Consider the following 20183-nt stretch of genomic DNA (forward strand, 5'->3'; position numbering starts at 1 on the left):
AAAACAAAAACAGTCCCAAGTTGTGAGGTTGTGAGTTCTTGCGATAAGGGGCCTGCAGGGGCAGGTGGTGGAGAGATGGCTGAGTAGAGGTGGGACGGGTTGGGGAGAGTCACTGTGGCATGGATTCTGGTTCAGGGGCAGGCGGTGGGGAGATGGCTGGAGTCGGGGGACGGAGGGGCACGGCACAGACTCTGGTTCAGGGGAGTACATAATGCTTCACGTGGCTTGCTGCTGTATATAGGAACTCAAAAGGTGATAAAAAAAAATAATAGCGCAGACTTGTGCCCACGTCCACATCAGGCTCCTGGGTTTGATGCTGTGCTATAATTATGTAAAATAACTGTGTCAGGGTGCCAAGCACATGGGCTCTGTTCTATCTTTAGGACTTCCTGTGTCTATAATTATTTCGAAATAGCAAGTTGAAAAAGAAAAATTTAAAATTATCTATTCTATAAATGATCTATCGTATCTATATTGTAGATAACTGTAGTTATAGATAGATAGATGCATACATAGTGCACCCATGGCTCACACATCATCCGAACTACTTGGGAGGATGAGATCTAAGGACCTTGGTTGAAAACCAGTCTGGGCAGGAAGCTTGTGAACCCCTTTTCTTCCCTAAGTCAGCCAAAAGCTGGAAGTGGAGGCATGGCTCAAGTGGTAGAGCACCACCTTGAAGCAGAAAAAGCCAAGAGGCTGAAGCTATGAGTTCAAGCTCCAATATTGGCACACACATGCATGTGCACACACACACACACACACACACACACACACAACATACACACACATCACCAATCTGGTTTGCCAGTTTCCTTTGCTCGTGCTGTAGACTAGATGAAAAAATGGCTGCCTGGAGGGCACTGTACCTCTCCTGTGTGTCTCTCGGGGGCCCAAGTCCTAACACAGGGAAGCCAAGGTCAGCACCCCCGAACTCAGGGACAGTCTCTTAGGGTGAACTGGCAGGGTGAATTTGGGTGGAGTTGGCAGGGTGGGCTCTGTGATCCAGGTGTGCGGGGCGGGGGCAAACTTCCTTCTTGTTCCATGCCAGGCTCCAGGGGCAGAGCCCCCACCCAGCTCCTGACTCATCTCACACCTCCCATGTTCAGGGTCTACAACAGCACCCCAGGACCCACTGAGGGACCCGTCCATCCCGGGGTGAAGCCCCTTCTCAGTGGCAGGCCCAGGGGAGGCTCAACTGAAGGTCAGCGCCCTCTCACACCAGTGGCTCTCGCCTGCCATCCTTAGCTACTCAGGAGGCTGTGATTAGGAGGATGAAAGTTCAAAGCCAGCCCTGGCGGGAAAGTCTGACACTCCCACCTCCAGTGAGCTACTGGACAATACCAGTGGTGCTGTGACTCAAGGAGTACAAAGAAGCTCAGGGACCGTGCCCAGATCCAGAGCTGAAGCCCCAGGACCAGCATGTGCATGCACACGCGCACGCGCGCACACGCACACACACACACACCAGCATCTAAACAGGCATGGAAGCCATTTATTTATTTCATGTCCCTTGTGTAGAAGTCCCGGAGTCAGGTGGGTGGAGGGCAGAAAATCAGGTGGGAGTAGCAATAAATAACACAGATGGACAGAGCCCCCCCTCAGACAGACGAGGTTAGAGGAGGATTGAGGGGTGCTGTGGTGGGGGTGGGGTTCTGGCAGGGGGGCAGCAGGGAAGGAAGGACCCCCAGGATTCTGCTGCCCCCTGCCTCAGGCCCTTCCTACCCCATCTCTCCCCGGCCCCCACACACACATACACGCACACACACACTCATGCACACACACTCAGGAGGAAGGGAGGCCGGCCAGGGAGGCCAGGGAGACCGAGAACTGCTTCTGGCCTCGTCACTTGACACGGATCTCGGCGTACTCAGCCAGCTCCTCTGTCAGGGTGTAGCTGTCTTTTGTGGGTCGTTTTCCCAGCTCCAAGTGGGAGTAGCTTAGGTCCAGCTCTGGGGGTTCACCCCGAAGGCCCAGCAGCCTCCGCTCTGAGCCGAGGCGCCTCTCACTCTGTGCAAGTAGAGGTTGGGGGGTGGGGAGGACTCATGAGCAAAGCCCTCTCCCCAAGTCTGTCCTGAGTGACACCCCATTCTGGGATCTTTGCCAGAGATGACTTTAAAGTTTTGGGGGGAAGGGAGTGGAATGTATTTTTTTGGTTCAGGAGTACTGAGGTTTGAACTCCGGGCCTTGAGCTTGCCAGGCTCAAGGTTCTATGGTTTGAGCCATAATCCCATCTTTTTCTTGACTATTTTTTTTTCTTCAGATCAGGTCTTGTACATTTGTCTGGAGACTGCCTTCAGCTGTCACCTTCCTAACCTCTGCCGCCTGGGGTGGCTGGGGTTACAGGCAGGAGATGCCAGGCTGTTCCAGAAGCCTCCTCAAGAGAGGGTCGTTCACAGCAACCCAGAATGCCCTCCTCTATTGGTCTTCATGATCAGACCTCAGCGTGCAGGTCCCGGGTTCAATTCCTCCCGTTCCCTAGGAGATCCTGTCAAAGGCCTCCGCTGCCCACTCAAGCTTTCCACCCCCCACCCACCCGCCCTGGACACACGGGGACAAGAGACCACAGACAGTAAGGCAAACAGCAAAGTGGACAGAGTGCACAGAGTGACAGAGGGCTGGGTCCGCTGGGCGGCGAAGCCCAGGATCAGATGACCACTAAGCTGACAAGGACACACACACGCCCAGCCAGGGCCCTGGGGTCGGCACACTGAGGCCCAGAACCTACCTCAGGGCTCTCAGTGACTTTCCAAGGGAGAGACCTCTTTGGACTATTGGAGAAGGAGATTCAGTGACAGACAGCAGTGAGTGTTATGGCGGCGCTAGGCACCTCCCTCCTGGAATCCCTGCCACAGCCTCAGCCAGAGGCGGAGCCCCCACAATGCCTTCCTGTCCCCCCCACACCCAACTCCCTCCCCGCCCCACCCCCACTGCCACGGGGTTCTCCAGGGAATGCGTGGTCACATGACCCCGACCCTTACCTCGTATTTGTCCGGTGCCCCAGAGATGCGGAAGTCAGAGCTGTACAGGACGTGGGGGTTGTCCCCTGCGGAGAAGCTGGGGCTCTCTGTCACGTTCTTTCTGCAGGGCACAGCAGCCCCCGGTGACTCCCCAGTCGTCTTCTCCCCACCCTTTCTGTCCCCCATCTATCTTAATACTTTGTGCCCTAACCACTCCCCCCCACACACAATTGTGCAAGAGACCCTCTCCAGAGGGGCTGGTTCACCCACCCTCCCCGAGCTAGGAGGATAAAGCAGATCTATGGCAATGGCTGGCCCAGTGGCAGACCTTCCCCTCCTCCACCCCCCACCCCAGACAGGCGGCCTCACTTGCCACCCAGGCCTCTGGGCAGATGCTCATCTCCACTCACTTCCTGCGGGTCTGGGTAATGTAGCACACAATGGCAATCAGGATGGCAAAGGCCACGACTGCACCCACAGGCCCAATCTTTGCCCACATCAGCCGATCTGAGGACGGAGAAGACATGGAGGTTCTGGGGCATCTGCCCTTAGGGACAGCCCTCCGCCTGCAAGGCTGGCCAGGCTCTGCCAGATTTCGACTTACACCTGCCATCCCTGCTGCTCAGGAGACTAAGATCTGAGGATCAAGGTTCAAAGCCAGCCTGGGCACAAAAGGCCCTGAGACTCTTCTCTCCAATGAACCCCCAGAAAACCAGAAGTGGCGCTGGGGTTCCACATGGTAGAGTGTTAGCTTTGACCTGAAGAGCTCAGGGACAGTGCTCAAGCCCAGAGTTCAAGCTCCATGACAGACAATACACAGACACACAGACACACACACACACACACACACACACACACACACACATACATATACATACATACATACATCTATATTGAGCCAGTTGGGCAGGGTTGATTGGGTGCGAGACTCCAGACTTCAGGTTGTCCTTATAATTGCTGGCTTGGGGGCGGGGGCCCCCCCATGAGAAGCAGACAAGCTGAGAGCAGTCTCAACCCACTGGACAGAAAGGACATCTTTGGTGCGTGCATGTGAGTGTGTGCGTGTGTGTGTGTGTGTGAGATGGGGCTTAAACTTAGGGCCTGGGTGCTGTCCCTGAGCTCTTTTGCTCATGACCGATGCTCTACCATTTCGAGCCACAGCCCCACTTCGGCGTTTCTGGTGGCTCACTGGAGATAAGAGTCTCAGAGGCTTTCCTGTCCAGGCTGGCTTTGAACCAAGATCCTCAGATCTCAGCCTCCTGAGCAGCTGGGATGACAAGTGTAAGTGCCGGCGTCAGGCATCTTTAACCAGATGCTCATGAGCAGCTTTAGAGGGAGGACAGGGATAGGACTCCTTCCTGGGGCTCCCCTTCACCCCCAGACCCCCTCACTCACGGGCTCCCTGGAATGGCAGCTCCAGGCTCTTGGTGCCATAGTAGTTTCTGGAGGTGCAGATGACCCGGGGCGGGGCCTGCGCCTGGCCACGCAGGGTGAGGATGCTGGTGAGCAGGAGCCCGCTGCGCTCGGAGTACACGAACTCCCGCTCCGTCTCATTCACAGTCACGTTGCGGGATGGCAGCTCGAAGGCCACGGACGGCTCGGGGTTGGATTTCACCACGCACAGACACTGCACCGTGTCCCGGGCTGCGGCGCAGTGCGACTCCAGGAGGATCATGGGAGCGACTGCCAGGTGGAGAGCAAGAGCGATCCTCAGCTCTCAGCCTCCTGAGCAGCTGGGATTACAGGCGTGAGCAGCCACATGCACCGGGCAGTTTGTAGATTTGCCGGCAGGCCGAGAGATCTCTGGACCCCCCCCCCCCAGATCCATACACCCTTCTAGAATAAACACCAGGGTACAAAGAAGAGACTGGGCTGGTGAAGCCTCGATGTGGGTGCCAGCTCTGCTCTCCAGTGGCTGGTGAGGTCTCTCAGCTTCCACAGATGCCAAGATGGACAGGGCAGCCAGGGGGCCTAAACTCCCAAGGGACTGCCTGCTTCCCTGACCACCCCATCCTGCTCTTCAGGCCCCGGGGCACCTCTAGCTCTCCCCCAGAACCACAGATCAGCACCCGGGGAGTCAGGGGGAAGGGAAAAGAAGGTACGCACACTCCACAGACAGGTTGAAGGCCGTGGCCCTCTGACCATACTGGTTCTCGGCCACACACCAGTACTCTCCGTCGTCTTCGGGGCTGACTGCGGGCAGCTCCAGCTGCAGCTGGCTCTCGTAGATGACCGTGGCCAGGATCTGCTTCTCCTTGAAGATGGTGAGGATGGGGTCGGGCTTGCTCTGCGTGGTGCAGAGAATGGTGGCCGTCTCCCCCTCCACGGCCACCCACGTCCCATTCACTGTCGGCTTCCAGGGAGCATCTGGATGGGGGGGAGGGGGGAAAAGCCATCAAGTCCCACCCTCACATGTGACCCCTGACACCCTAAACTCTCCAGAGGGGGAACCCCAGGAGAACCCCAGCCCGGAGGGTTTTATTCATACAAACGGTTATGCCAAGCCTGGCAGCTTGTCTTTTTTAGGGTCCTAGAGCTAGTCACCCCTTCCTGTCTCTGTGCAGACCACTGTGGATCCCTGGATCTCACTTTTCCCATCTGGGCTTCTACGATTTCCATCCCACAAGTGAGCTCCCTCTTGTAAGGTTCACATTTGTAATCTTTAGCTACTCAGGAGACTGGGATCTGACGACCATGGTCCACACAGGAAAATCTTTACCACTTTTTTTTTTCCAGTCCTGGGCCTTGAACTCTGGGCCTGGGCGCTGTCCCTAAGCTCCTTTTTGCTCAAGGCTAGTGCTCTACCACTTGAGCCACAGAGCCACTTCCAACTTTTTTCCTGTGAGTTAATTGGACAAAAGGGTCCGAAAAAGTCAGAAAATGGAGCTGTGGCTCAAGTGATAGAGCCCAAGCCTTGAGTGAAAAAGCTAATGGACAGCAGCCTGGCCCTGAGTGTAAGCCTTAGTACTGGCATGAAACACACACACACCTGCACAAATCCAACTTCAAGTTATTATTACTCACCTGATGAGAACCTGCCTAGTAACAGATACTTTGTGAGCTTAAGCAAGGTCTACATGAGATGTTGTAGAATAAAATCAAATGCATTTCCAACTCAGGGGTAAGAAAAACAAAGGGCAGGGAGAGGAATCAGGGCCTCCAGGGTTAGAAACATGGAAATGAAGGAAGGCTTGGGGGGTGGGAACGGGAGCAGGGGATAGGGGAGGAGGGAGGAGAGCCTGAGAAAAGTGCATACACATAAAGCATTCCATAAGTGCTGGATAAATGTGGGCTGTGCTATTGTGATGAGCCCCAAAACGGGGCACTTTGCTTAAAGAGCTATTTACTAGCTATTTATGAATGAGTGAGTATGTGAATGAATGAATGAATAAATAAATAAATGAACCTCATACTAGAACTACAACCACTCAAAGGCCAGGCATGGTTGTGTAAACCTGTAACCCCAGCTCCCCAGAGGCAGAGATAGGAGGACTGCAATTTGAGGCCTGCCTAGGCAAAAAGTTAGCCAGATTTCCACCTCAACAGCCAAGCCTAGCATGGTGGCCCAATTCTGAAAGACACAGAGTAGGATGATTGACCCCAGGCAAAAACCCTATCTGAAAAATAATCTAAAGCAAAAACAAGGGCTAAAGGTATGATTCAAGTGGTAGAACGCCTGCCTACCAAGCGTGATGCCTCGAGTTCAAGCCCCAGTGTCACTCACTCCTCTCCCCCCACCCCGCTGGGACTAAGTCTTGAATACATAGCCTGAGTGCTGTTACTTAGTTGTTTTTCCACTTAAGGCTTGTGTCGTACCATTTGAACCACGCTCCCACTTCTGGCTTTTTGCTGATTTTTTGGAGATCAGTATCTGGCAGACTTTCCAGTCAGAGCTACCTTAGAACTTAGATCCTCTGATCTCAGCTCCTGAGTGGCTATGATGATTGGTGTTTAAGAGCCACGTGTGCTTGACTCTTGGATTTATTTTATAACACAGATGGGATGGATTGTAGCCACAGGCTGGGGCTAAGTAGTTCCATGGTGGCGCTTAAAGATTAAGCTAAAAGTTGAATTCTGGTCAGGCCCAGAGCCACCCATAGGCTAGCCAGGAAGGAACTGTCATCTCACTGGCACCAAATTAATCCATGGCCGTTTACTCTGTGCCCCCAGTTAAGAGTAGTGCTAAGCGGGCATGCGCCAGGTAGGGAAGGAGGGAAGGAGGGGGGGGAGGAAGGGAGGGAGGAAGGAAGGACGGACCTGGGCCTGCACCCTCTTCTCCATGTTGGCCTCTGTGGCTGGTCCTGGGGGCCCCTGAGCGTCCCCCCTCCTGCGCCTGGCTGGCCCGAGGGGTCCCTGCCCCCCTGCGCGCAGTGCGGACTCACACATGACGCTGAGCTCCACGGTGCGGTTGTCCTGGCCGTAGGCGTTCTCGGCCAGGCAGGCATAGACGCCGTCCTCCCCCGGGGTCACCTCGTCCAGCTCCAGGTACAGGCTCTCAGCCACGGCCTCCCGGAGCACCGTGCCGTCTCGCATCCAGGTGAGCAGCGGCGGCGGGTTGCTGTCAGCCCCGCAAAGCAGGCTGACCTGGGAGCCCTCGATGGCCTCCACCGAGGTGTTCATCTCCACGATCACTGGCGGGTCTGAGGCCGGGGGCGGGGATACCGGAGTGGGCCATCCCATTGGTGGACGCATGGCTAGCCCCGCCCATCTCCCACCTCCCCCCCCCGAAGTCCCGTCCCCAGAACAGACTCCGCCCTCACCCGTCACAGCCACGCCCATGTCCTTACGGGGTCTCGTCCTGGCCCGCCAGAGCCGGGCGCAAGCCCCGCCCATTCGCATGTAGTCACACCCACTCCTCGTCCGGCCCCGCCCCGTCCAGAGTCCCAGCTAAGCCACGCCCCTCGTGGTGTGGCCACGCCCTCTTCCACTGTAGCCACGCCCCGCTCCTAGGTCCCACTCCAAGCGCCCGCTCAGTCCAGCTAAGTCCGGGTCTGCAGCCCCGTCCAGGCCGCCCCCCACCCTCAGCCTTTCCCAGGTCCTCATTTAGTCCCGCCCGGGCGCTGCCTCTGTCTGTAATCAGATCCTCCCCGACCAGATCCAGCCTCGCAGAAGCCCCGCCCACTCCTGCTTAACCCCGCCCATACAGACCCTGCCCATCTATCACAAGGCTATGCCCGCCCCGTTCCTATCTTAGCCCACCTCCTCGCGTACTTAGCCATGCCCAGACCACTTCCAGGCCCCACCCACTCCACCTCCACGCTGGGCCCGCCGAGCCCTCCCTGGTCTAGCCCCGCCCAGCCCCGCCTCTATCCGTACTTAGCCCCGCCCTGTCCCAGAGGCCCCGCCCCCTGCGCCCCACCCACACAGCGGCCTGGCCCCGCCCCCGGCCCGCCCCCCAGGCTCACATTTGACGTCCAGGCTGGCGTAGCCCTCGAACTGCAGGGTGGTGTTGGGGAAAGCGGCCTGGCAGCCCAGCCGGTGCCCGTTGGCCTCCCTGGTGGGCACGAAGTGCAGCAGCGACACCTGCACCCAGGTGCCCTCGTCCTCGCGCAGCCGGCCCAGCACGGTGGGCTCCCCCAACCCCGCGTGCTCCAGCCAGCTCAGCTCCGGACGCAGCTCCGGGCAGTTATCCGGGACCATGCAGCTGACCTCCACCTCCTTGCCGGCCACCACCTCGGGGGGCACCACGATGTTGGGGGTGTCTGCGTGGGGCGCAGGAAGAGAAGGGGAGGAAGCGGTATTGCATTAGGGGTCACCCCCACCGTGACCGCCGTGATCCTGGCGCCTTGCTCCCTGCCGCTGAACTCCTGGCAGAGCTGGGGATGGAACCCGGGGCCTGGCACGCGCCAGGCAAATCCTCTACCACGGAGCTACAGCCCAGCCCGGGAAACTATGCACAGCCACACCCATGTGCACACATGGGCACGCATGCGTAGGTGTAAATGGGTGTGTGTGACTATTTACATGTTAAACAGCCGCCGGTGGGAAAGCCTGAGAATACATGGAAGGCCCCACCATCTTGTTTCCTGTGAATTCTGAATGGCCCGGCGGAGTGGCGTGCAGTCTGCTAGCTCGAGCTGGGCGCCTGGTGCCAGGCGCAGGCAGCAGCCCTGGACAGGCACTCACTCACCAAGCTGTACACTCTGTCCTCGTGCGTGTGTGTGTGTGCGCGTGCGCGCGGCCCAGGACAGCGCTCCACACTCCCAGAGGAAAAGCAAACATTTCACTAGGGACTGCTAACTGGGGCCCGTCAGAAGGCTGAGCGCTGAGGATCGTGGTTCGAAGCCAGCCTGGGTCTTGAGCCTTACCCTCCGGGGGCTGCCAGCGTGTGCGTGTGTGGGGGCTCCCCTCCGCCCCCCGGCCCCGGGGACTCACTGATGATGTCCAGGACGCTGTGCTCCGAGAACGTGTACTGGTTGTAGCCCCCCAGGTCCCCTCGGAAGTAGTACTTGCCCCCCAGCTCCGGGCTGAGGGTGCTGAGCAGCAGCGTGCAGTTCCGCAGGCCCAGGTCCCCCAGCAGGCGGCTGCGCCCCTGGAAGCTCTCGTGGACCACTTGCGTGCGGGACTTGAAGACCACCGGGGGGTAATTCTTCGGGTAGGGGCTGTTGAAGTACCAGACCCCGTGCACCACCGCCGGCCGCAGCTCGTCCGGGAAGTCGAAGCGACAGGGGATGGAGACGCAGGTGCCCTCGAAGGCCGAGATGGACGTGGGCATCCACGCGCTCCAGTGGCCGCCTCGGGAAGCTGTGGGCGGGGCAGAGGCGCAGAGGCTGAGTGACAGCTCCCCCACCCAATGAATGACCAACCGCCAGCGCCCATCACCTGCCAATCAATGGCCGTGGGGCTGAGGGAGGGGCAGAGGGGCTTGAGTGACAGCTCCGCCACCCATTGACTGTTCAACTTCCAGTTCCCATCACCTGCCATGGGGATTGTAGAATCAAAATAATTAATAAGAATATAATAATAATAAGATATAACATCAGGACTCCAGCAGCCCCATCTCCCCAGTTTTTTGTTTGTTCGTTTGTTACCTGAAATCATAATCCAAAATAAAGGTAGTGTTGTGAGGAATATCATTTTGGATAGCACACCAGCGAGCCCGAGCTGGGGACAAAGAAAAATGAATGGGTTAAGCCAGGAAAGTGACAAACGAAGCTTCAGAAAGGCCCAAAGATGAGCAGCAGTAGCTGCTGCTCTCATTTATATACTTTTTTTTTTTAATATATTGGGGTTTGAATTCAGGGCTATGTGTTTGCTATGCAAGCACTCTACCACTCGAACCAAGCCCCCAGCCCTATCTGCTGTCATGTATCTTTCAGAAGGGGACCTGGCCTTCTTTATCCCGGCTGCCTCCCAAGGCAATTCACCTAAGCCTCCTGCATAGCTGTGATTAGGGATATGATTGCCCCACCCAGCTTGTTGGTTGAGCTGGGGTGTGGGTATCTCACTAACTTTTTCTTTTTCTGCTGTTTTTAGTTAGTTGTGATGGTTGAACTCAGGGCCTGGGCACTCTTCCCCAAGCTAACGTTCTACCCACCACTTGAGCCACAACTCCACTTCCAGTATTCTGGTGGTTCATTGGCGATAAGTCTCACTGACTTTCCTGCCCAGGCTGGCTTTGAACTGTGATCCTCTAGATCTCAACCTCGTGAGAAACCGGCCATGAGCCCACCAGTGATGTTTGACTGGCCTTTAGTCTCAGCCACCCCACTGTCCTGTGTCTGTTTGGTAATGAATGACACGTGGATTATAATTGTGAACGCTATTGTGTCCCTGGATAGATCAAGAGCAAGCAGGACCTGGGTCAGCAGCAGGAAACAGGAAAGTCAGAAAATAACAGGAGGGGAGAATGGCAGTACCTTGGCCCCTTACCTTATTCTCCCTGAGTTGGCAATATCGCCTGACCTCCAGAAGGTGCCAGCCAGTTCACCTGAAGGAAGAGTGTAGACAGGTGCCAGGGTGGGGCCTGGGGGATGAGCACTCACGGCCCCTCGTCTGTCATCTGCGTGGGCTCGCTGTAAGCGCCCCAGTGGGAACCATGACCTTCCCCTCCCCACCCCACCCCCAGCCAGGAGAGGACAGAAGCCACCACCCTCTCCTGTCCAACTGGATGCCCGGCACGTGGGAGAGCCGTGGGGAAGAGATCGGGGGGATAGCAGCCGTGGGCTGTGGTGGAAGGGGAGGCCAGGAGCAGTGGTGAATGGGGTGAAGGAGCAGATGTGTCACCCCCTGAGGGCCTGGGGGTGGCAAGGCAGGGACCCCATCAATGAGCGGGTTTCACAGCATCAGCATTCTCCACATGCCGTGTGAATTCCTGCCGCCCTCTGCCACCCAGCCGGCCCGGCCATCCCCACCCGCCCCACAGCCCGGGGCCTAGCACAAAAAGAGGCCTGTTCTGTTCCCTCGGGGGGCTGGGGGACCCCCGGGTCATCCGTAAGGGGTTGGGTGTTTTTGAGGAGGCTCAGCGTGCGGCCAGGGGTCCAGGAGTGAGGCCCCCCTACGAGGCCACCCAGATGCTCTGTGGGTTGCTTTGGGCTGAAACCGGGATTTCCAAGTAGCCACTTAGCCCGACCAGGGCCTCCCCACCTCCCACGGACACAGACTCATGCTCAGACACGAGCTACGGCTGCATGTGGGCAGGCAGGACACGCTCTGGCCCACGTGTGAAGAAGGTGCCCGTGTGTTTTAAGTCCTGAGTGTGTGTGTGTGTGTGTGTGTGTGTGTGTGCCAGTCCTGGGGCTGGAACTCAGGGCCTAGGCACTGTCCCTGAGCTTCTTTTCCTTTTCCTTCTTGTTACTCAAGGCTAGCGCTCCACTTCTGGATTTGGGGGGTTTGTATGAGAATGAACTGCAAACCTCCAGGTCTCAGCCTGCTGAGGAGCTAGGATGACAGGAACGAGCCCCTGGCACCTGGCAGTCCTGCCTTTTCTTTGGCATGCATGGAGTGGCACAGCAGTGTACACACACAGTCCTGTACACCCATGCACATCTAATAGCAACTCCAGCTCGGGCCCTGGAGACAGGCAGGTACCACAGGTAGACTCAGGTAAGGACCGGCCACGAGTTCAATGACATGTAGAATGTGAATACTCTATGCTGGGGGGGGGTGAAATCTGGTAGTGGGGTGGGGCCTGAAACGATCCTAGTTTGACTGTTTGTGGTCCCCCCAAAAGAGCCCAGTGTCAAATGTGAGTCCAGGTAGCTTGCTGTCCTTATCCACTTCTGAAGGAAGGACCCAGAGATAAGCACAGGCTTGCACCTGCCATCCTAGCTCTTCAAGAGCCTGAGATTTGAAGCATCAAGGTTCAAAGCCAGCCAGGAAAGTGCATGAGACTCTTTTTGCCACTAAAACTATTTTTTAAAAAACATTTAAAAAGGGCCAGGAGTTTGGCCTAGTGGTAGAGTGCTTGCCTAGCATGCACGAAGACCCGGATCCGATTCCTTGGTACCACATACATAGAAAAAAGCCGGAAGTGGTGCTGAGGCTCAAGTGGTAGAGCTCGAGCCTTGAGAAAATCCAAGGACAGTGCTCAGGCCCTGAGCTTAAAAAAAAAAAAAAAAAAAAAAAAAACATTAAAAAAAAAAAAAACCCAGGAGTGGAGCTGTGGCTGAAGGGTAGAGCACCAGCCTTGAGAGGAGAGAAAGAAAAAAAGCTCAGGGACAGCATCGGGTCCTAAGTTCAAGTCCCACAAAATTAATACAAACAGGGTAAAGAAAAAGAAGAAATAAGAGACGAGGAGGAGGAGGAGGAGGAGGAGGAAGAAGAAGAAGAAGAAGGAGAAGGAGAAGGAGAAGGAGAAGGAGAAGGAGAAGAAGAAAGCAGCAAGCATCTGGATACACAGATGTTTGCACACACACACACACACATACCTGCTGTGCACTCAGGTTCTAGAACATTCTCATTCCCAGCCAAGGGCGCTCAACCACCTCCTAGATGACAGCATACAGATGTCTCACACCTGAACCCACTTTCTTTCCTTGCCCTACCCAAGACTGCTGCCACTTCCTGTACCCCAAACTTGGAAGCCCCAGAGAGCCGTCTCTCAGAACCTCTCTTCCAGGGAATCTCCTCCCAAAGCCCCAGGGCTGCCTGGAGAGTCCCCCAGAATCCGCTCCCGGGGGCTCAGGACACCTGGCCTTGCACAAGCTCCCCCCTCTCAGCCCTCTTGGGCCCTGCACCCGGCCCCCCACTATGCTACTGTGGTACTCACGGGGTGCTGTGGCTTCTGACCTTCTGCTCTGCTAGCCAGGCTCACAGTGGCCCCTAGCCCCCCACTTCCCAGCCCCTCCCTGCCCCTGGGTGCCAGGGGCCGCCTGCCTCCAGGGCCCAGCTCCTCCCTGCCCCAGGACAGGCACAAAGGGCCCTTGTGAGCCTGGCAGCCTGACTTGGGACCGGGCGCTGCTGCACTCTTCGCCCTCCACTCTCATTGTGCACCCCAATTCAGGGACTGGGGGGGGACAGGAAGGCTCATCTGTCAGTCCCAAATTGAAGGCACACACCATCGTTTTGTTTTTATGCCAGTCCTGGGGCTTTGAACGCAGGGCCGGGGCCCTGGCCATGAGTTGTTTTTTTTTTTCTTTCGTTGCTGTTGGCTCAATGCTGACGCTCTACCACTTGAGCCACAGCTCCATTTCTGTCTTTTGTTGGTGGTTCATGAGAGAGAAGCGTCTCACAGATTTTCCTGCCCCAGGCTAGCTTTGAACCGCAGTCTTCAGATCTTAGCATCCTGAGTAGCTAGGATTAGGGGCATCAGTCCCTGACACCCAGCTCGTCCTATTTTTCTTGTCATCCAGAATGATCTTAAGTACCAAATGATTCTTCTGAAAACACAATTCTCCACCCCCACCCCACCCCAGCTCAAAGGCCAGGCCTTTGCCTGCCTCGTTCTGGGCAGTCCTGCTTGTGAGGTGGGGTTGGGGGACTGGATGGATTCTTCAAATGCCCTGAAATACCCTGGACAGCTCTTTCCTGGAAAGCAGACGCCATCCCTAGGCTTCTTCATCTCCTAGGCTTGGGTGCCATGTCTCTGGCTGTAGCCCTATCTTGTCCGCTGTTCCTTTCTTTGCTTGTAAGATTTTCTTTTAACTTTTATTTATTTATTTATTTGTCCAGTCCTATGGCTTGAACTCAGGGCCTGGGTACAGTCCTTGAGTACTTTTTGCTCAAGGCTAGCACTCTACCACTTCTAGCTTTTTCTGTGTATGTGGAATCGAACCCAGAGCTTCATGCATGCTAGGCAAATGCTCTACCACTAGGCCGCACTCTGGCCCTTCAATTTCATTTTTTATCTTTATCTTTTCTGTTTTCATTGAGTTTGCTTTTGGTCTTGGTTTGTTTGTTTTTGGTTGGTCCTGGGGCTTGAACTCCGGGCCTGGGTGCTGTCTCTGAGTTCTTTTGCTCTAGGCTAGTGTGCTACCTCTTTAAGCTACAGTGCCACTTCTGATTTTCTGGGCTAACTTTGAACCGTGATCCGTAGATCTCAGATTCCTGAGTAGCTAGAATTACAGGCCTGAGCCACCAGGTCTGGTCCCTTCTCATTTCATTTTCATTTTCCTCCCTCCCTCTTTCCCCTGCTCCCACTCTTTTGCATTAGTACCAGGGCTTGAACTCAGGACTTGAATGCTGTCCTTAGCTTTTTTCATTCAAGGCTGGCACTCTGCCACTTGAGCCACACTTCCACTTGTGGCCTTTTGCTGGCTCATTGTAGAGAAAAGAGTCTCTGGGACTTTCCTGCTTTTCTGGCTTTGAACTGTGATCCTCAGATCTCAGCCTCCTGAGTAGCTGGGATTCCAGAGAGGTACCCTACACCTAGACTCTACCTTTTTTATTTAAATGCTGAATCTTCCTTCCATTGGGCTTGTTGTGACATGCCAGTTAGCCCTCTGGCAAAGCTATTTCCCTAGACTGGCATCTCAGAGTGTGAGCCAAAACCTGTCTGTCTGTCTGTCTGTCTGTCTGTCTGTCTATCTGGTATAGCTTGTGTCCTATCCTAGAATAAGACTACTACAGGGCTGTTCAGGCTAGTGAGGGGGGCTCTTCTGTTGTGGTTTTGTGGGTACCCCAAAGATTCAATTCAATCACCACTTCAGCTCCTGTCCTGGACAGGTAAGTGGGGGAGGGGGGAGAGAGCAAGTCCTGCTGTCCTCCTGCTCTGCAAGGCCAGGGCAGTGGCAAGTGGGGGAGGGTAGGAAGGAGGAAGGGAGGGGGAGAGGGAGGGAAGGTCCTTGGTCTGCAGGGAGAGTGGGGAATCCCTGGGCTCAGCATGCATCGTTGGAGTCGGGAAGTGCGGGGCCCCCCCCACCCCCCAGGCCTCATGAGGTCAGCCTCTGCCCGTGCCTCCCAGTGGGCACAATAGCCCATTGACTGTGGGGTGGGGCGGCCCCACGCATCCCAGAGAAGAGTGAGACCTGGTGCCTGGGCTTTGGGAGTGAACACTGAGATTGTGGGCCGCTCTGTGTCCTAGCTTTCCATCTGACGGGCAGCTGGCCTTGGGTGCCATCTTTTTCAGCAGTGAGGAGCTGGGGGGTGACTTGTCCTTTCTGGACGTGAACTGAAGGTGGGCACCCCGCATTGCGTTGGGAGCTGTGGCCCAGCTCTGCCATGGAGGGGGGTCTTGAGAGGAGGCTCCAGTGAGGGTGACAGAGGGCTGAGAAATCAGACTCACGCCCCCCACCTACCTGTGAAGTTGATGGATTTTCCTGAGATTCGATCCCTGGACTTCACAACAGCGTGAAGCATCACTGCTCCAGGGGTTTCAAACTCAGAAGTTGAAGCCAGCCGCTAAGGAAGGGCCCACGACTGTCATCCTAGCTACTCGAGAAGCTGAGAGCTGGAAGATTGCGGTGCGAGGCCAGCCTAGGCAGGAAAGTCTACGAGACTCTTGTCTCCAATTAATTACCAACGAGCCAGAAACAGTGCTGTTGTTCCATGTGGTAGAGTGCTGTCTGGAGCACAAAAGCTCAGGGACAGTGCCTAGGTCCCAAGTTCAAGTCCTAGGACCAGCATGAAACAAAACAAACCCCTCTGAAGGTGAGCCAGGATCTAGTGGCTTATGCCTGTAATCCAAACTGCTCAGGAGGGCCGGGAGTTTGGCCTAGTGGCAGAGTGCTTGCCTAACATGCACAAAGACCCAGGTTCGATTCCTCCGTACCACATATATAGAAAAGGCTGGAAGCGGTGCTGTGGTTCAGGCGGTAGAGCTCTATCCTTGAGAAAGCCCAAGGATAGTGGTCAGGTCCTGAATTCAAGCCCCAGGACTGGCAAAACAACAACAACAAACTGCTCAGGAGGTGGGGATCTGTAAAGATTAGAGTTCAAAACCAGGCAATTTGATAGACTCCTTCTCCATATATTAACCAACAACAACAATTGTAAGGCTGGAAGCTTGACTTAAGTGGTAGAGTACTAGCTGTGTACAAGAAAACTAAGCAAGAATAAGGCCCTGAGTTCAAGCCATAGTACCAACACACACACACACACACACAGAGCTTTGTGGCTCACACCTATAATCCTATCTACTCAGGAAGCTGAGATCTAAAGATCCCAGGTTCAAAGTAAGTCCAGGCAGGAAATGAAAAGACTCATATCCCCAGTGAGCCAGCTAAAGGCTGGAAACAGAGCTGTGGTTCAAGTAGTAGAGAACTAGCCATGAGCAAAAAATAAATAAAAATAAATAAGAACAAAGAAACTTTAGGCCTGAGGACTGGCACAAAAAGAAATGAGATGCTTTTTTTTTTTCTTCTTTTTGTGAGTCATGAGGCTTGAACTCAGCCTGGGCGCTGTCCCTGAGCTCTTCAGCTTAAGGCTACCACCCTACCCTTGAGCCACAGCACCACTTCCCATTTTCTAGAGGCTAACTGGAGATAAAAGTCTCAGGTCCTTTTGTGCCTGGGCTGGCTTTGAACCTTGATCCTCAGATCTCAGCCTCTTGAATAGCTAGGATGACAGGCGTTGAGCCACCACACCTGGCTGAACCTTTCCAGAAATTTTCATTGGCCAGCAACTGGGCACCATACTCAGCTCTGGGTCCTTGTCAGGCTGGGGGTTCGAATGTAGCCACTGGCCTTGGCTCAGTGGAGAAAGGACAACCATAACTCATTTTTGAAAAATAACAGACAACCATTTTATTCCAAATTCACTAGGGAGAGAGTAACAGGAATAAATAAGGGGGGGGGAGAGGCTGAGGCAGGGAGTGGGGTAGGGTCCCCCCTAAGTCCTGCAGCAGAAGCCACAGGCTGAACTCAACTTGCAGCAGTTGCAGCAGAAGGTACAGATGGGGATGTGCGTGTCTCGCTTTCTTAGCCTCTGGGGCACAGGCTGGAAGAAAGAAGAGGGGGTGAGTCTGGGGGAGGGAGGGGGGAGCTGCGCACACAAAGGCATGGTACTTAGGGAGCCAGGTGAATTACTCTCACCTGCAAGCCCATCCTGGCTTCCGCCATGTGTTGGGGCTGGACGACTGCGAGCTCTCCTGTCTGAAAGGCAGAAGGGACACAGATGGCAGAGGGACCCCAGTGCTCAGGCTGGTCCTCCTTATCTGATCCTCCCCATCCTTCTCCCTCCGGGAGACCCTCCAGGAAAATCTCATCATCATGATTCCTGCTCAGTCCCCCCACCAATCAATGCTTCCTAAAAATGTTGCCAGATCTGTTACCCTGTCTCGCTGTCTCTGTTTCTACTTTGCCAATACTTGGGCTTGAACTCAGGGCTTGGGATCTATCCCTTAGCCTTTTGGCTCAAAGCAGGTACTCTACCACTTGGGTCACAGCTCCACTTCTGGCTTTTTGCTGGTTCATAGGAGGTAAGCAGCTCACAGACTCTCCTACCAGGGCTGGCCTTGAACTGGGATCCTCAGACCTCAGCCTCCTGACTAGCTGGGGTTATAGGAGGGAGCCAGCAGCTCCTAGCAGGATGCAAGTTTGGTTTTTTGTGTGCCATTTCTGATGCTTGAACCCAGGGCCTGGGTGTTGGCCTTCAGTTCTGTCTCTCAAGGCTAGTCCTCTACCACTTTGAGCCACAGCTCCATTCCTGGCATTTTGGGTGGATAACTGGACAGAAAAATCTCACAAGTATGTTTAAAAAAAACAAAATCTCACAAACTTTCCTGTCCCAGGCTGGCTTTGAACCATCATCCTTAGCTCTCCGCTTTCTGAGTACCTGGACTGGCAGGTATGAGCCACCAAGGCACTGCAGGATACATGTTTCAATAAGAACAAACTCTCCCTTCTATCTGTCCTTGCCGGCCCCAGTGAGACTGACCCCAAATGACCCTCAATGACAGCCATGTCATCAGGGCAGTGTCCTCTTGTGAACCACTGCTAGTCCTTTAGCTGCTGGTTGTGGATCCCAGCTGTTGTGCATGATGTGTGTGGGGACCCCAGCACCCCCCAATCTCCCCAGGACTCTTACCTGTTGCTGGAGGGCAGCACCACTGGCCAGGCTGGTGAGAAGGAGCAGCAGGAGGCAGGCGGCTGGGACACGAGAGGACAGTGACATGGTGCCGTCCAGTCTGTGTGCTTGGCTGGCCTGCTGTGGGTCCAGTATCCGCTCTGGGTGTCGGAGGCACCGTCTGTGGACTTTTATGCTAGTGGCTGATGGAGGAGGGGTGGGGGGCGGCGGTCGGAGCCCCCACCCCTTTTCCCTGACTCATTTCTAAGAAGGTAGTGGCGCCAATAGGGCTGGAGAGATAAGCGGGAATGGTGACAAAGGGATTGTGTCATTCTCATCCCCAGGGAGGTGTGTCGGGGGTGGGGGGGAGGCCATGGGTGGCCTCAGACACCTATGACACTGGGAAGCCCCCCTTTTCCTGAGCATGATGTCACCCTGTTATCTTAGAAAATTCCCTTCTTGCTGCTGAAAGGCCTGGTACCTATTAGTCCACTTTTTGTTTTTTTTTTTTGCCAGTCCTGGGCTTGGGCTCTGGGCCTGAGCACTGTCCCTGTATTTTCTCAAGGCTAGGGCTCTACCACTTGAGCCACAGCACCATTTCTGGCTTTTTGCTATGTATGTGGTACCGAGGAATCAAACCCAGGTCTTCGTGCATGCTAGGCAAGCACTCTACCACTAGGCCAAACTCCCAGCCCCTTAGTCCACTTTTTTTTTTTTTTGCCAGTCCTGGGCTTGAGCTCAGGGCCTGAGCACTGTCCTTGGACTTTCTTAAGGCTAGAGCTCTACCACTTGAGCCTCAGCACCACTTCAGGCTTTTTCTATATATGTGGTACCAAGGAATCGAACCCAGGTCTTCATGCATGCTAGGCAGGCACTTTAACCACTAGGCCAAACTCCTGGCCCCTCCACTTTTTTTTTTTTTTAATTTTTTTGGGGGGTAGTAATTGTGGGACTTGAACTTGGGGCTTGGGCACTGTCCCTGAGCTCTTTTGCTCACTGAGTGAAAGCTCCATTTCTGGTTTTCTGGTGGTTCGTTGGAAATGAGTCTCACAGAGGTGAACTTTTCTTCCTGGGGTTGGCTTTGAACCATGATTGTCCGATCTTAGCCTCCTGAGACCCCGTTTCTGAGATCACTTCACGGTGCTTTCTGCACCCCTTAGAAGAGGCCTGCAATACTAGGGGAGGAGGGGAACCCATTGGTCAAGATACTGGGTACCAGATGCCTGAGGAGCTAGTATCCTATGTCCATTGGGGGGTCCCAAGGACCAGAACTCGGCTCTATTTTGACAAGAATCCTCTCAGCCTGTACCTGGTGACAATATTTTACACACCAGCGTCCACACAGCCCCCTCAATCTGTGGTTCTGCTAGAAGTGTTAGGGGGTTGGCTGCCTTCCAAACCAATGACCCCAGGACCCTGGTCTCTGACACCATGTCATGTGATGTTTGTCATCAAGCTGTTCTGATTCCCACTATAAACAAGGGGGGCGGGGAGCTAGCTCAGCAGAGCAGGTTTGTGGCCCTCACCCCAACTCTTTGGTGCCACCATATTGGCACCTGAGGCTGGCAGTGGTGGGCATGTTTACATGACAGGAATTGGCACATATGCAACTAGGGTGTTTTGTGTGTTGGGACTGGGGCTTGAACTCAGGGCCTGGACACTGTCCCCTATTCACTTTTTGCTCAAGAATGGTGCTCTACCACTTTGGTCACACCTCCATTTCTACCTTTTTGGTGGTAAATTGGAGAGGAGTCTCATACTTTCCTGGCCAGGCTAGCTTTGAACCATGATCCTCAGATCTGAGCCTCCTGAAGAGCTGGCAGTACAGGTGTGAGCAAA

The 20183-nt window shown here is 54.9% G+C and overlaps 2 protein-coding genes across 6 annotated transcripts; both read right to left on the minus strand.

Moving 5' to 3' along the window:
• Positions 1–1475: 1475 nt before the first annotated feature.
• On the minus strand, positions 1476–13222 carry Mag (myelin associated glycoprotein). 5 transcript variants are annotated; one of them, XM_090322610.1, is made up of 13 exons: positions 13171–13212; positions 12830–12889; positions 10833–10890; positions 9992–10064; positions 9336–9704; positions 8366–8662; positions 7343–7600; positions 5067–5327; positions 4356–4643; positions 3371–3467; positions 2982–3081; positions 2729–2771; positions 1923–2010 (listed from the first exon to the last, which is right to left on the minus strand). In XM_090322610.1, exons 4-12 carry the CDS (start codon positions 10035–10037, stop codon positions 2739–2741), a joined length of 1749 nt encoding a protein of 582 aa, XP_090178736.1. In that variant the 5' UTR covers positions 10038–10064; positions 10833–10890; positions 12830–12889; positions 13171–13212; the 3' UTR covers positions 1923–2010; positions 2729–2738. The 5 variants fall into 5 exon arrangements, 4 of the variants coding, with proteins under 4 accessions (XP_090178734.1, XP_090178735.1, XP_090178737.1 ...); XR_016533417.1 differs by having other exon boundaries at positions 1966–2010; positions 2982–3046; XM_090322608.1 differs by lacking the exon at positions 2729–2771 and having other exon boundaries at positions 1476–2010.
• A 3835-nt stretch (positions 13223–17057) lies between these two features.
• Hamp (hepcidin antimicrobial peptide) lies at positions 17058–18517 on the minus strand. Its single transcript, XM_090322267.1, has 3 exons — positions 18366–18517; positions 17372–17431; positions 17058–17276 (listed from the first exon to the last, which is right to left on the minus strand). Exons 1-3 carry the CDS (start codon positions 18450–18452, stop codon positions 17169–17171), a joined length of 255 nt encoding a protein of 84 aa, XP_090178393.1. The 5' UTR covers positions 18453–18517; the 3' UTR covers positions 17058–17168.
• Positions 18518–20183: the final 1666 nt, after the last annotated feature.

This window comes from Megascapheus bottae, chromosome 31 (assembly GCF_031878675.1).
Source record: "Megascapheus bottae isolate mThoBot1 chromosome 31, mThoBot2.hap1, whole genome shotgun sequence".
Classification (NCBI taxonomy): domain Eukaryota; kingdom Metazoa; phylum Chordata; class Mammalia; order Rodentia; family Geomyidae; genus Megascapheus; species Megascapheus bottae.

Excerpts from the sequence above, each read along its gene's own strand:
- Hamp (XM_090322267.1), bottom strand. The coding sequence starts at position 18,452 with ATGTCACTGTCCTCTCGTGTCCCAGCCGCCTGCCTCCTGCTGCTCCTT. Across the intron at positions 17,432-18,365 it reads GTGCTGCCCTCCAGCAACAG|ACAGGAGAGCTCGCAGTCGT; the intron begins GTAAGAGTCCTG and ends TCTGCCTTTCAG. Across the intron at positions 17,277-17,371 it reads AAGCCAGGATGGGCTTGCAG|CCTGTGCCCCAGAGGCTAAG; the intron begins GTGAGAGTAATT and ends TCTTTCTTCCAG.
- Mag (XM_090322609.1), bottom strand. The coding sequence starts at position 10,037 with ATGATATTCCTCACAACACTACCTTTATTTTGGATTATGATTTCAG. Across the intron at positions 4,644-5,066 it reads CTTCAACCTGTCTGTGGAGT|TCGCTCCCATGATCCTCCTG; the intron begins GTGCGTACCTTC and ends TCCACCTGGCAG. Across the intron at positions 2,011-2,981 it reads GGGCACCGGACAAATACGAG|AGTGAGAGGCGCCTCGGCTC; the intron begins GTAAGGGTCGGG and ends CTACTTGCACAG.